Raw genomic sequence first — 16892 nt, 5'->3', positions numbered from 1 at the left:
TCGTATGAGGAAGTTATGATTTTTCTAAGTTTCAGATATAACAGTAGACAGCTAAAAAATCGAAATAGAGATCAAACGACTTTTAGCCGGCACAACCTAAACGAGAACCGAAAATCTCGACAATAGTAGTACAACGGTAAAAGGCAGACGAAAACGGACATCATATAGAGAAGTTATGAATTTTTAACGGACGTTTCCAGTCCCGGCTAGTTAAAAATATAATATTAAAAAAAAGTCAAAATTAGCTGACGGAGTCTAAACGAAAGTTGTAGAGCATAATATCATCTACGCGTGGATATAAAGAACGTCAAAATCGAAACTCGTATGCGGGAGATATGAATTTCTGAAGTTCGGGACACGAATTCCGACCCTGTCAGAGGACTCACGACGTGAGCCTGAAGCTCACGACGTGAGCCAAGGATGAATAGGGTCCAGCGTCGGGCTGTCAGAAGTCGAGTCAGCAGATGGATAGGATCGACCTCACGACGTGAGCCACTCCATGCTCACGACGTGAGCTCCAAAATCACTCCCTATAAATAAAAACTGAAGGTCTCGGGTTTAGGCTGCTCAACTCTACTTCCCTTTCTACTTTTACTCTGTGTTAAGCATCTCGAGACTACCCCGACGCCTCGGTTACGTGTCGAAGCCCTGATGGAAGCCCGAAGTCCCGAAGTTCCCGAGATTTCCGAGAAATCGACGTCTTTCCCGTCAAAGTGCTGCCTGAGCAAAGTATCGTTTTCATCAAGTCGTCACTTCTACCAAGTGAGTTCATACCCCTAACTTATCTTTTAAAGGATTTAAAATGCTTTTATAGATTTAAAATGCTTTTATAGGGGAATACAAGTAGAAAACCATACGGTTATATAATCAATCACATGTGATTTATAACTAGCAAAACAAATGGATCTCTTATACTTCAATCACACCATTTCAAAACAATTTATAAAGCTCTACCTTATAAATTTGAAGACTCTTCTAATTTTAATATTTAACCCAAATATATAACGGAAATTTTGTGTTATAATTAAGTTGGTTATGAATGTTCCTCTATCTTCTGGGAATAAAAGACGCAGCCATCATTTTATTATATTATTCATAAAAAAGATGAAAGAGCGATTACATGAGATTTATAGATACTCATCTCTCCATGAGCCTACTTATTTTTGCAACTACTCCCATCTCAAAATTCAAAACCGTAAAACCTGATTAGAGATGCGAATGACATTTATTCCTGGATCATTAATTAATCTCCACCTTAGAACATGGTAGATGGGATTCGGCATTGCTGCACTTCTAGTTTGCATTGGTTGGGCAGACTTTGAACAATCTGCTGCAAGTCTTGGGTCTGAGGCTGTCCACCACGTCGGCTACGTTGTTGGCTCCCTTGTTGCTGCTGCCTCTGGGCTTGCCTGTACACCTCCTGCATGGCCTCGCACTGGCATTCTTCCTCCACGTTCTGAAGCTCATTGCAGCATTGTTCGAGACCTTGTGGCTGTTGACCTTGCCTGCTGACGCTCATCAGAAGGGTTGCATAGGAACCCATTTGTCGTTGGATGAAGTTTTGGCACTGGTTGAATTGTCGGCTTCGGATGTGCTCACACTGCTGTTGCGAGCCACGGCGGCTGTAGGTGGTGTCCTCGGTGATAGTGGTGAAGGTGGTGATTGAGATTTTTCCGACTTGGCATTGTCTAGTTTGGAGTTTGCATTGGTTAGGAAGGTTCTGAGCCTTCTGCATCATTTGTCTGATCTGCTTGGAACCGAAGCTTCCGCCTTGTTGTCCCTGTTGTTGTTGTTGCATCTTCTGGGCTTCCCGGAATGCTTCCTTCACAGCCTCACACTGGCACTGCTCGTCGACGAATTGGAGCTCTTGGCAGCACAACTGGAGGCCGCCCTGTTTCTGACTCCGGTCGTCTTCTTCATACAAACTCTGGCCCTGCGCGAGATACCTCTGGCACTGATTCAATCTTTGACCCTGGAGCTGTCGGCTGCACTGCTGCTTCGAGAATGTGCTTTCCTCCTCGATGGTGGTGGTGATGATGGTGCTGTGGGCGGAAGCAAAGGCTACAAGGGCTGTGAAAGCAAGTGCTAGTGCTATGAGCTTTGCCATTGTGGGATGGTTGTGAATCGATGGTTGTGGTGGTGGGTATTTATGGTACATGTGGCTGCACACGTGGAGAGCTGGTTGTAATAGGTGGCGAAGTTGAATACTGTCGAGCAACACGTACGAGTTTTCACATCTCAAATGTAACAAGTGGAAGTGCTTTTTTGGGAGTTTTTAGGTGTCTAGTCTGTTGTTCGAACGCTTGTGGTGGTGTAATGGCTCCTGATGGATTTGGAGTAATATATAATTTATTTCATATATATAATTTTTAGTTAGCCACGTTCTATTTTATTGGTACTATGAGAAGTAGCCTAATCAAAGCTAATGAGTTCGTTTGAGTTTACTAACATAACATGGTTAGTTTAGCGTTAGGTCTAGCTTGTTTGCACCCGTTTGTAGTCTGAGATATCTCTAAATATTATTAAAATAGAACCCTTAATTCAACAACAATGAAGTAATCAGGACCATTGATTGTATTTCAATCATATGTTTTCACTATTAAATCAAATTGCTTAAATCATCTTCTTTAAATAAAATTCAAACACAATAAGATTCAATTATAGAATCTTTAATAATTATAAAATCTTTAAATTCAACAATTATATTATCAATTAGAACATATCATTTTATTTATATACTACATATCAGTTTCTCTAACTAACGTTGTTCCTAATTTAACTCATTTATTTATAGCTTTTGGTTTCAAAATCCAAACCCGTTTAGTTTTTATTTATTCTTTTTGAAAAGATTCATTAAATAAACATATAAATAATTCAGTTATCTTTAAAAATTATTAAAAGAGAACCCTTAATTCACCAATGAAGCAATCATGACCCTTAATTGAATTTCAATCCTATGTTTTCCACCATTAGATCAAATTGCTTACATCATCTTCTTTAAATAGAATTAAAACACAATAAGATTCAATTATAGGATATTTAAATTCAGCAATTATATTATCAATTACTACATATCATTTTATTTATTTACTAGATATCAGTTTCTCTAATTAATATTGTTCCTAATTTAACTCCATTATTTATAGCTTTTGGTGTCAAAATTTAAACCCGTTTAGTTTTTAATTATTATTATTTTTTTTTTGAAAAAACCCATTAAATAAGCATATAAATAATTTAGTTATTAACCTATAAAAGCTAATCTAATCCCATTAAATCTCTAAAATATTTAAGAGTCAAAATTAAAGTCAATACTATTCATAATTTATCTCTCGGTATATCCCACGTAAAAGAAATCAATTTGAGATAATGGTTTTGAATTTAAAACTTATTAATTAAGAAAGTCAATTAATTTGAAATTTTGACTCAATAAAAATGATATTTTTTTTTCAGATGAATATCCAAAATTCTCCAAGATGATATCTTAGGATCCCATTTTTTTGGAAGATAATGATTTCCTTATCGGAAAACAATCTATATATACGATTACATTGAAGTTGTTCTTCTTACGATTTTGGATTCAGTCATATGATTTACAATGTTTCTTCTTTAGCGGTCTTATTCTTTTATTCTTTTTTCCAAGTTCTTTGTTTACCGTGTTCTCCTTCTTCTTCTCCAATCTCTTGTATTTACTCTATTCTTATTACCTCTTATTTCTACTTTATTCATATTCAGAGGTCATTAATAAAATTATTAATCTACTTTAAGCATATTAGTTTCATTCTTTTAGTTATAAAAAGAAAAGTATATCCATATATATATATATATATATATATATATATATATATATATATATGTGTGTGTGTGTGTGTGTGTGTGTGTGTGTGTGTGTGTGTGTGTTGACCTATGTTTGTTAAAAGAAAGCCATAAAAATCATTTTAATGCATGATGACAAAACTCGTGAAACGGACCAAAAGCAAGATAAATAAGTTTTTTATCATTACACTTCAACTTGCATGAACAAATACATATATGTTGTTTTAAGGTTTTTAAGAATTTTTTTATACATATTATTATACTCTTCAGTTAAATTTTCTAATTTTATTTTACTGAATTTGTTTATATTAATGATTTTAGTTTCAAAATCATCATTCGAGCACAATACTTTACCGATGTGGTGTTACTTACAATATTTGGTCATGATGCAAAGAAACTTCTAGAAAAAATCGTACAAGAGTTGCTTCAAAAGTTTAACGAGGTTATCGATATTAACTTCATTTATATAATACTAATTTTTTACTTTTTGTCTATTGATTTTTATAACCATTTTTTTTTAATTTTTAAGAGAGTAATATGTAGATTTATCCAACTTCTTTGAATGTACTTTTGGATAAAAAGTTGGTGTTCAAAATTCAAGTTTTACATTATAATTTGGAGAACACAGTTGATGATCATGCAATCTCAAACTTCACTGTTGATAATACAATCATTATTGAATTGGAAAAAAAAATTAACATCAAACATGAAACATTCTTTTACGAAGAATGCTACAAACACTGCACTTATTAAATTTCATTTTTTTTTAAATTTCGGTTGATCAACTAACATATTTCTATGTACTAAAAATATAGGCGCCATAACCTGATTTATTTAACGTTTTATTAGTAGAATTCAGATTTCAAGACAGGTTAAATTAGAAAGTTTTAAATATAATATAACTAAAACTAATATGTTAAATACTTTAAATTATTATTAACTTCTAGATTGACATATGAATTTATTTTCCACATTTAGGATGTTGTTTCGTTTACTGGTGATAACATCACACCTGCTTTGAATCTTGATAAATGCACTGCAACAAGTCCACTAACTAAATGGACATCCTTTAAAAAAGTGTGTGGGCATGAAGAATTAAAATGCATGCTGGGAGATGTTTACGATGTTGATAATCTGACAACAATGTCCTCAAACAAACGACCATCAACATCAATGACATATCGTACTTCTAGATAAGGCAAGTCAAAACTGTTAATTCCAAAGCAAGAAAAATAATATATGATTTTCATGATTTTGTTTGAGTAGTTGAATGATTTGAATACTATTAATTTCATATTTTGTTTACATACTATTAGGTTTTGGGGTTTGATTTTTGATGACTTTGTTTCATACTATTCATTTTTTGGGTTAGAATTTTGATCATTTGAATACATTTTGAGTTTTATGAAATGTTGAATTATTCATCTATTTGCCTTTTTGGTTTAAACTCAGATGAATTTAGAAATTTAATAATATTTTACTCTATTATTTCGTTTGAATGTGAATTTGTCAACATTGTTACAATGTTATTCATTACAACTTCAATATAAATATTAGAAAACTACCATTTTTTATGAAATTGTAAACTTTTATTAATTTTGTAACCGTTCTGAAACAATTATTAATAAATCCTTGTGAAATTATTCATAAATCTATTACTAAATATTTACCATTAAAATATTTTTATTTTTAGATATTAATGATATCCTATAATTTTATAGATTCAAATAATAAAACTCATTACAATGATGCTAAAGAGAGGCGAAGACTAAGACGTTTACATTTACAATATGAAAGATTGAATTCTATGTCTAAAAGAGAAACTTTATTTCATCATCTAAAGAAATAAATACTTTTAATTGTGTTTCACTTATATATTTTCCATCTTTACATCAAATTGCTTATGCCATCTTGACCAAATTAAAATATTTGAATTTGATGTTTATAGTTATGACAATGCTCTTTAACTATAATGTTTATCGAATTTCTTTGCAAAATTTAACGTTGCAGGTACATATAACTTATTGTTGCTTTTGAGTTTACAGGGCCAATATGAAAAATAATCATATGAGCCTTCATGGAGGTTGGTACACCGAACAAAATTAATTCATAAAGCTACTACACAACATGTTTTTATCAAGAAGTCACATCTTGTCGTGATAAAACAAAGATCACATGGATCATTCATGTTAAAAATTACCGTATTAAAAAAAACAAATTGCTCTAATATAAATATTAAATAATTTTATTGAATAAGTTTGGTCTAAAAACTGTAAAAATGAATATAACTAACATTTTTTTATTAAAATTTCACCCAAGACAATGTTACCTATTAATAAAATATATATTTAATTTATGTTCCCCGCGTTTAACGCGGGTCATAATCTAATTAAGATCTATAAAAATAGTTGAACATAATTTGATATATTGGCTTTAGATACAAATCAAACTAAGCCAAAAATTAACTTGGGTTTTTTATTTTATCTAAAAGATAAAAACTAATATTTTAGAATTCTTAAGAAATAAAACATTCAGAATTAAAAAAAAACAAATAACTAAATTTTGAAATGTTATTGAAAAAAATTAGATAAAAATATATTCTTTCTAGTTTTGATTTTTAGAGTTAATGGTTGAAATGTTTCTTATCTAGCTACCTCTACTTAATTAATTACACATTAATTTGCTTTACTCAATCTCCATGTTTTGAAAATCAGATCGGTCGGTTTCAACCAGAACCAGTCCGTCATGTAAACCGGTAAAAAACCAAAAAACTGTTCGTCATGTGAATCGGTAAAAAATAAGGAATTTAATATATATATATATATATATATATATATATATATCATATTTTTTATTTTTTATATAATTAACATTAATAATAATATAATTATGTCATCATTTGATTTTTCCGATTTTTGAGATCGGTCCGACAGGTTGTTGGACCAGTTGAACCATCAAACCAGTAAAACGACCGGTTCGATATTCGTTCCAATTTTCAAAACTTTACTCATTCTTCGGAGACAGACAATTTTTATTTTTGATATATAATTGTATCCACAGTTTTAAGAATAATATATTATTTTTTACCATTAACTTACCAAAACTTTTATCCATAATCATATAGTTTTCTAGCACTAGGTGTGCTGCAGTATCACTAGATTCGATGTAATCTAGGGAATGTTGTAAAAAGTTAAGGATGTCAATTTATGATTCAACACGACAAAAATACACAAATCGAAACAAAATTGGGATGAAATCGAAATCCGAATTTGTGTTCGTGTCAACTGTAATAAACACGACGTCATGTCGTATCGTGTTTTTGTTTAAAATTCGATACGAAATTAACATGATTTAGCATGTGGTTGTGTTTTTCATGTTTCTCATGTTATATATATATATATATATATATATATATATATATATATATATATATATATATATATGTAACATCCAAAATATTTCAAGTAGTATTCTTTTAAATTCCTTTGTGCTTAAATTGAAATTAGGAAATAATTGTTAGATTAAGGTGTTTAAGCTCATAACTAAATTCGTATATTCTTATAATTAATAACAAAGTCTTTTTTGGGTTGCCTTCATAACCAAAATAAGCTAGAAATGATATTAGAGAGAGAAAAATGATTTTTTTTGTTAGGAATATTATGTTGTGTCATTGTGTGTATTTATTAGTCCATTTATGTAAAAGAGATTGAGCTTGTCCACCCGTCATTTATTAGGGTTAAAGTATTTAATGTGCATGCATGCATCGTGTTTCTTAACTTTGGCTATTATTCTTATAACCCTAATCACGCCTCTACAATAGCAATTCTTAATCGAGTTCTTATGAGGTTGTGGGATATAATCATTCAGCATACTTTGAATCATTATTCTTGTTCTTGTTTACAACCGATTTTGAATCTAATCGATCTTTCAAGGATTAATATCATAACAATTGGTATCAGAGCAAGAGACCGTGTAAACTATACACATCTCTTCTGTTTATAAAGTCATTAGGGTTTCTGTTGGTATTGGATCTGATTTAGCCGTCATCACTGTGTTCTTGACGATATTATGTGATTCTAATATTACCCTAAAACTACTTCAACTTACACGTCTGATTCTTAACAGGTTTCAAAAGTTATTTCATCATGCAGCACGACGATTCTCACATAAGCTTGAGGAGATAAAAAAGAAAAAGAACTCTGATAATTCTATGCCTGCTTTGATTATGCAGGAAAAAGAACCTGATGATGAATTTGGCAGGATGGAAGTCTGGTCCACGGATTCAGAAGATGAGGAGGTTCGCAGGTCAACTCATGGGAGAAGTTTCATTGCGAAAGAGGACGATTTGCACCCTGGAGGAAGATATTTCGTAGTGACTAGTGATGTGTCACAAATGCGAGGATATGCCACTGATAGTGGACATGGGGCGATAGCTGCTTCGCTGCGAAACCAGTTTTTGAACAAATCAGCGAATGTGATCAAATGATCAACAAGGTACACTCTATTCTTGAATCACTCAATATTCCTGTGTCACGATATGAAACTGAACTAAATGAATTAAAATTCACATTTTCTAGTATCAGTAACATGTTAACACAAACTCGCTTGACAAATTCTAACCTAACCGATCAAATCAACAGGGTTTCGTCAAAGAGTGAGGAGAGACACATATGGATACAGAAGATTGAGTATGATTTAGGAAAGTTTGGGGATCAATTAATTTATTTGCAACGAGACAATTTAATGCTTTTGAAACAACATAATATTTTTTGTTTGGTTGCAAAAAGGCTTTATCATAATATTACAAAATTGCATCTTGATTGTGAGATTGGTCAAAAACTCCTTAAGATGATTTTGCCATCCCTTGAATTAAAGGAAGACTAAATTGATGCTGACTGTTATAACTGCGAATCAATCATCTCATCTGATGAAACTTCAGAACTTATAGAATTGGACTGGACAAAATTGAGTCTTTTATTAAGTCTAAAGACCACAAAAACATGCTAAAACAACTTTTGGACGAAAATGACAAAAAGCGAATTAAATCTGATACTATGTAGAAGTTTGACTCATTGAGTACAAAGTTGAGTTCAGATAACAAAATTAATGTTGATAACACTTCTGAATTTGACTATAACAGTAATATTAACGAAATATCTGTAGAGGATGAGGTTGACTGCTCAGAGTTTGTTAAAAATGAACCTTGTGTTGCGAAAGTCCCAATTTCTAAAAACTCCGTTGAGTTTGCATGTATTTCTGAAAATAATCCAAATGTTCTAAAAGAAATTGCAACTGTTTTTCCAAAAGTCCAAACTGTCCCCAAATAGGTTTTCAAAATAAATGAGGGTAAATTAGGATCAAATAGTCGAATTAACGTCCATAGTTGACAAAGACAATGAAGATGGAAGTGATGAGCATTTTTGGTCAACTCCGATCGACAATGCTGACGAAACAGTTGGTCTCTCAGAAAGGACCTCTTGGAGAGTAAAAGGAAGATACGTAACAGAACCTTTAAACAAGGTCAATTCCAACTACGAGAAAGGAAGCCCCACCTTTTTATCAGCGTTCATCCCCCAATTATTCTTCCCTGTCTTCTTAGCAAACTGATTCACCTTGAACATTTCCATGGCAATTTGCCATGTAATATCCATTTCTTCCACATCTTCTGAATGAATCTGATCCAGATCAGCAAATGACAATTATGGTGGAAGATCTCGAGCTACAAGAGCATTGTAGCAGTTAACAAGTCCTGTTTCATCACTTTCCTTAGAATTTGAGGAAGAAGCCACATTTGAGGAAAGAGCAACTTGTGGAGCAACAGACGATTGATTCTGAGAAAAAGGCATGGATGATGCAGCAGGAATTGAAGTTGCTGATGAAGTGGAAAATGATTGAGTCTGAGCTTGTTGAGCAACAAAAGGTTGAACTAGAGAGGGAAAGGTGAAAGATGAAAGAGCATTATTAGAGGAAATCCCAAGATTTGCCGTTGAATAGGAATTCACATGATTAAGCTCTCGCTATTTGTCATCAATATCACAAGCCTTGATGATTGCCATTGTTTCAGCAAGAGTGAGGCGATTCAGATCCTTGGTTTTCTTAATAATAGATACATTCATGTCCCATGACTTCGGAAGAGCATTCAATAGCTTTTTATTTATTTCAGACTTGGTCAAGAAGATCCCATATATATTCATCTCAGTAGTGAGAGTTGTGAATCACTGTAACTGTGCCTCTAGGGTTTCTCTAGGAATATAATTGAACATGTTGAATTTCTGGCGCAGCATGTCCTGGCGAGTTTCCTTCATGTCTTCATTTCCTTCATATACCTCAATCAAGGCTTCCCACAAAGCCTTAGCTGAAGTATACTCTCTGAAACCTTGAGCTATATCAGGAGATAAAGCCATGGTCAGAGTGGCCAAAGCCCTTTCCTGTTCTTCCACTTTCTCAAAATCTTCATCTGTATAATTTTCAACCGCTTTGTCAACTATCTGTCCTGTAATAGTGGTGGTAATTCTGACAGGATTCTTGATGATGCTTCTCTAGATCTTGAAGTCCTTCATTTTAATGTGCTTTTCAATCCGGTATTTCCATTCAGGAAAACCATCTGCAGACAGTAGTCTTGGAATGCATGTAGTTGTGCCCATGACAGAATCCAACTCATGATGATGTGTTTGACTTTGAGAATCCATTTATTAATTTTTAAAACTTAAAGTAAAATTAAAAAATGTCAAAATTTTATTATAAGGTCAGGTGTGTTTACGACCGTAAACTAAGTTTACAGTCAGGCAGTTTACGGTCGGGGTGATTACTGTCGGGCAGTTTACAGTCGATTAAGAAGCACTGATTACAGTCCAAGAACACAGTGTACGACTATTCAATGTTCTTGAGTTTACGGCTGTAAATAGGGTTTACGGTCGTAATCTCTTGGTAGTAAACTTCCAGAAATCTCAATAAACACAAGTTTGAGGCAGATTTAACCCCTTTAGCAATGAAAACACCAAACTCTAATCTCGAACAATAAAAATATGAGTTTAAACGGCTGAAAACTCAATTGAATGATGCTTTGACATCGGTCTTGCTCTGATACCAATTGTAAGGTCCTAAAACGGATCTTTACCAATGATCAAGCAATCACACAATCACAGAAACAAGAATATAAGTAGAAGAATAGTTGAAACAAGCTTGCACACATTTATTACTTGAAACTTCGGGTACAACTAGTTTACACTTGGCCGTGAACTGTCTAGCATCAACAACCAATAATGACCTAAACAACCCCTATATATAGTGGAATTGGGCCGGAAACTGGGTTTAAGGCCCTAAAGTAGTTTACGACCGTAAACTAGTTTAAGGCCGTAAACTCACTAGTGGGCCGTAAACACCCTAACAACCTACCAAAAAATGATAAAGACTCAAAAGAACTTATTATAATGAAAGCCTAGACCAAACCACTAACTAGACCCTTCATATGCTATGACTTGTACTTGCCCTGATGTGGCCTTCGCTTTGAGCATGGTCAGTAGATATCAAGGGAACCCTGGCAAAGCGCATTGGACTGCAGTCAAGAACATTCTTAAGTACCTTCGGAGGATCAAGGAATGGTTTCTAGTCCTCGGTGGGAGTGATGAATTAAAGGTGCGAGGGTACAGTGACGCTAGTTTTCAGACCGACAGGGACAACTATCGTTCACAGTCGGGCTGGGTCTTTACCCTTAATGGAGGAGCATTGACTTGGAAAAGTTCCAAGCAAGAGACCGTGGCTGATTCAACATGCGAATCAGAGTACATTGCAGCGAGCGAAGCGTCAAAGGAGGCAATATGGTTGAAGAACTTCATTGGAGACCTTGGAGTTGTGCCATCTATAAAGGAGCCCATGTAAATTTTATGTTATAATGAAGGAGCGGTTGCCTTGACCAAGGAACCGAGGGATCACGGTAGATCTCGACATATCGACATAAAATATCACTTTATTCGACATCGGGTGGAAGGACTCCTCGTAGTTAAGAGGGTATCGTCAGAGGATAACCCAACAGATCCGCTTACGAAGGGACTAAGCAGGGTTAAGCACTTGCAGCACGCTAGGAGCATTGGGCTGAAGGATGATATTAGTTTAGATCAGATAGTTTAGAAACGTGTAATAGATAAAACTGTAATTAACATTTGATGATTAAATAAAAGAGTATTATTTATTAGTAATGTTATTGTCTTATGTTAATTGTTTACCTATTGTTTCAATTTGCATGTTTTGACTTCCTGAATAATAAGAATTATTCGAACCTTCCACAGTCGTTCATATGTTAGAAGTAGTTATGAATGAAGACTATTATGAATTGGTGTGTAGATTGTCTAAAATGTATTAGACATTTCAAAAGTTTGCTACAACGTTCATGAGTGCTTATGGTTTTGATTTGAGCATTGGAATAAACCTACGCTTGCTGGAATCACTTCATGGAATTTATCTCGAGTGATCGCAAGACGATAATATCATATGGTCTTAAAACCTAGATATATGGTTTATTGTTTGCTAATTAGTTATGCATTGATAATGCGTAACTGCATCAGTAACTTGATGTTATAAAATGCATTGTTGTGTATGATTTGGTTAGTGAATAATAAATGTATATAAGTCGAAGTTTATTTGTTCCTTTTATCCTAAAAGGGTAAAAGCGATATGAGGGCCCCTCGATGATTTGGTTTGACTTATGTGTCCGGCCCGGGCAGGACTAAATTGATGTGTTCAATTAAGTTCTATGTCAAACGAATCAGATATCGAGAAACAAACTATTGGACAATAAGTATGACTATGTTCCATGTAATTGTCCGCACGGTATCTAGAATGGAGGACTATACGATCCCTTATCTAAAGGACAAGTTACTGATAAGATTAGAGTTTGACAACATCTTTGAGAGCTACGATTGCGGTCAGATTGTGCTGACATTTGTAGTTACTATACTTATCCAAGTGGGAGACTGTTGGATTAGTGTCTAAGCCCGTAACTATATTTAGTAAGTACTTGACCCGGTTGTGCATGGTTCTTTTGGGTTGCCTTCACCATAGCAACTTGACAGGGTGATTTATGGGGAGAGAGAAGATATTATGGTTTATTAATATATTATAAGAATAATGTATTAAAAGAGAAATCATATTATTTAATTAATATTGGTCATAAATTAATCAGGAATTAATTTGGTGACTAAAAGAGATTAATTGAATAAAGGGGACTTAAACTGTCAAATGTGTGATATTTGAATTTTGGGCTGGGAAACCTAATGGATTAAAGGGGTGAACGAAATTATGATGGGAGCCCATTATATTTTTGTCCATGGCCTGTATTCCAGAAGGTTCCATGGGCTGCTTAGGGTTTAAGCTGTCCATTAGGGTTTTGACTGAAACCCTAGCGGCCCACAATATAAATAGGACCCTATGCATGCAATTTTCGGCCACTGTTTTTTCTTAGAACCCTAGAGCCGGCTTTGTGTGCCTCCTCCCTCTATCAACTACTACCATCTTGCTTGTTGGTGTTTGTAAGCCATTAGAGGAGTTACACTAGTGACTCTAAGCTCAAGGAAGAAGAAACATCAAGAGTTCTTGAAGAGGTAATCATCTAGATCTCATCAATTACATTATTTTTTTTGTAATATGTATGCTAGATCTAGAGTTATAAATCATGGGTGAATTGCATGTACAATAGAGAAACCTAGATCCAAGTATTAGGGTTTACATGTGCACATAGGAAGGTTCTTTTGTGTAAAACCCATCACTTAAGGCATCGAAGCGTTATGATATTTGTCACCCCGCGGACTGTAGCTAACAGTCAGGGTGTGGGATCATCAATCCCTTACAGATCTATACACACTTATCACATTCTCCGGACAGAGACCCTGTTTATAAAACAGGGCTTTCTTGTATACCTTGATAGGTACAAAGAAGACGAATGACTCACATATTCTCAATTAAGTCATGTATTTTGAAATGTGTATGTTTATGTCCGAAATGATTACCCATTTTACAGTGTTTATAAAGGCATAATAATGATATGTATTTTATTATCTATACATAATGTTATAGTTGAAATGGTTACTCTTGTCGTGATATGTTATGCAAACATATTAACAAAGCATATTATTATTTATACATTTCATCCCGAGAGGGTAAAGTGGTGTCGTAAGATGTTTTGCATGCCAACATTTTTGTATGATAGTTATAACAACAATATGAAAAGTATAGCAAAATATTGATGTTTCCACACGAGTTTATCTGTGTGTTTACTTGTATTCCCGTAACATCCCGGAATAGCAAGAGTATAGTAGAAGGGCTAAAAGAGTGAAATTAGAAGGCGAACTCGGCGAGTCCATGGGGGGACTCGGCGAGTAGAGTCGCGACTTGGTCGCGTGTTAAGTGGCCGACTCGGCGAGTCAGTAAGATGGACTCGACGAGTAGGCGCTGGATGGAGAAAACCCTAAATCCGGAGGTTGAGCCCTATATAAAGAACATTAGGTTTCCTCCCCAGCCTCCTTATCATCCCTTGAGTTCCAGAAACCCTAATTTCGTGAGGAAACTCCCATTGTTGAGTGAATTGGAGCTTGGAGAGGTGGTTGTTGAAGAGATCTTGAAGGAAAAGAGACTTGGATCAAAGGGCTTTGCAAGGATTCGGGTTAATCTTCTCTTGGAGCTTCCTTTTGAGGTATCATTTCATTGTTTGAGCTGTGATTGTCTAGATTCTTCATTTTGGGGGTGTTAGAGATCATATCTTTTGGTGTTTTGGAGTTTAGAGGTTAGATCTGAGGTTGCTACCTCAGATCTGGAATGGAGAAGGGTTGGAATGCCTGAAAGTCCCTGTGTTTGAGTGTGTAGTGAAGCTATCATGTCCCAAACCCTAGCCCTAAAGTGTAAAAGGCCTAGATCTCTTTGGATTCACGTAAAGTTTGCCACTTTACGTGATGGATGGGTTGTAGGAGGCTAGATCTATGTTTTGGATCAATTGCATGGCCTGGAATGCTTCTGTATGGATTCAGACCGGTGGTACTCGGCGAGTCACATGGGTAGACTCGACGAGTTGCTTGAAGATGAGCTGGAACTCGACGAGTTGGAAGAACAACTCGACGAGTTGGATGAAGATGGCCTGGAACTCGAAGAGTTGGAAGAACAACTCGGCGAGTAGGTTGAAGATAGCCTTAGACTCGACGAGTCTGTTCTTGGACTCGGCGAGTCTTGTCGAAGAGTCCCAATATTTTCTGGTTGAGTCGAGAATCGATGAGTCAAGGGATGACTCGGTGAGCTGTGTGCGAGTGGACTCAGAGTTGTTGGACTCGGCGAGTCTCGGGGTGACTCGGCGAGTCAGGTCGCGGATTGAGGGAAGTTCTAAGCTTGGGGACTCGGCGAGTCATCGGGTTGACTCGGCGAGTAGAGTCAGTCAGGGGTTGACTTTGAATTTGTCCAAGGGTTGACCAGTTGCCTTCCAGGGGTATTTTGGTAATTATAGGTATTTAATGAGTTCAGTGCTTTGTTGTTGTTCAGTGGAGGAGTTCGTGTCAGAGTTTGGAGTAGCGGGATCTTATCCTTTCAGCCGACAGTTTCGAGGTGAGTTATCCTCACTATATCAACAGGGTCTACGGTACCAAGGCCGACCCTTATCGGATTGAGATCCGGGTAGTTGTTGTTATGTTGTTGCCTTGATATGTTTGCATCCTGGTAGCTAGGATGGTATATGTTAGAGACCTGATTGAGATCGGTATCCTGAGAGATAAGGTGATGCTATGCTAGTGACCGGTTAGGTCGGTATCCTGGTTAGGATGATTATATGTTATGTGATCTGTTTGATCTGCTTGTTGACTATGAATTGCTATATGATTGTATGTATATGTGCACATGGTTGTTTGGACTGGAGTTGGGTTGAGGCGGGTCCTGGTTTGTGCTGTAGGCCAAGATACCCAGGGCGGACCGGTTGTCCCGAAGGCCCAGCGAGCGGTTCGGATAGGCTGTAGGCCCCAAGAGGGCGGACCAGACGTGCCAAGGCTCGGAGAGTGGACCGGGCCGATTGAAGGCCCGGTGCGGGCGGACCAGTCATACTGTAGACTCAGAGAGTGGACCATGTGGATTGAAGGCCCGGTGCGGGCGGACCAATCACACTGCAGACTCGATGTATGTGGTTAGATTCAGAGAGTGGACCAGGTGGATTGAAGGCCCGGTGCGGGCGGACCAATCACACTGTAGACTCGAGGTATATGGCTAGACTTGGAGGGTGGACCAGGTGGACCGTTAGCCGGTGCGGCGGACCAGTCCCACAGTAGACCCGAAGTGCATGGCTGTTCTGTGATCGGATATGTTTTAGAATGTTATGCGTGTATGGTATATGTGGTTTGTATTTTGGGGGTATCTCACTAAGCTTTCGGGCTTACAGTTGTGGTTTTATGTTTTTCAGGTTCTTCAGGAGACCGTGGCAAGGCGAAGACGTGATCGTACCGCTCCTCGTGTTTATGTTGTGATGAGATTCTGGGAATACTTAAAATAAATTGTATTGAAAACCTTTTTGTAATAACTTTAATGGAATCGGGTTGTTTTCGAAAATTTTAAATTGGTTGAAATTTTTGGTCGTTACAAGTTGGTATCAGAGCCTTGGTTTGAGTGAATTGGAGGAACACTCGTGTGACTCCAGTCTCAAATCGAGGAGAGTTTTCAAAAGAGTATTTAAAATAGTTTTCAAAATGAGTAAAGGAGGACGCGGAGGTACGATCAGCCGGAGCCAGTAAGTAACCCCAAAATATCATACATGATATCTGTTTTTGAGCTTTGTTAGAACAGCATGCTAGTGCTAGGCTAGGGAACTTCAGGATTTCATGATAATGTTGCCTGATTTGTGATGCCTATAGCCTAGGGTTTCCTTGTGAGAGATTTCCAGTGTTCCTCTAGTTGTGAGGGTTGAGCGTTGTTATGCATGTTTCTCTAGGGTATGGTGGTAGTACTTCATACAAATATGGGTAGGTGTGGAAGGTAGTATGGGCCCGTACTACTGAAAGCACAGGACCCATACGCGTATCAGGGAAACCATGACCTCTAGGGTTGGGTTGAGAGAGTTGGAT

General features: G+C 36.0%; 1 protein-coding gene across 1 annotated transcript; it reads right to left on the bottom strand.

Annotated features, from left to right (window-relative positions):
• Positions 1-1255: 1255 nt before the first annotated feature.
• Positions 1256-2107, bottom strand: LOC145064527 (2S seed storage protein-like). The gene has a single exon (XM_079011962.1). The coding sequence runs from the start codon at positions 2105-2107 to the stop codon at positions 1256-1258; it is 852 nt and encodes a 283-aa protein (XP_078868088.1).
• Between the last annotated feature and the right edge of the window lie 14785 nt (positions 2108-16892).

Source organism: Lactuca serriola, chromosome 7, assembly GCF_051521515.1.
Source record: "Lactuca serriola cultivar US96UC23 chromosome 7, Lser_US96UC23_V15, whole genome shotgun sequence".
NCBI classification, from domain to species: Eukaryota; Viridiplantae; Streptophyta; class Magnoliopsida; order Asterales; family Asteraceae; genus Lactuca; species Lactuca serriola.
Note: the sequence above shows the minus strand (reverse complement) of the source record. Positions and strands in the feature narration are given on the sequence as shown.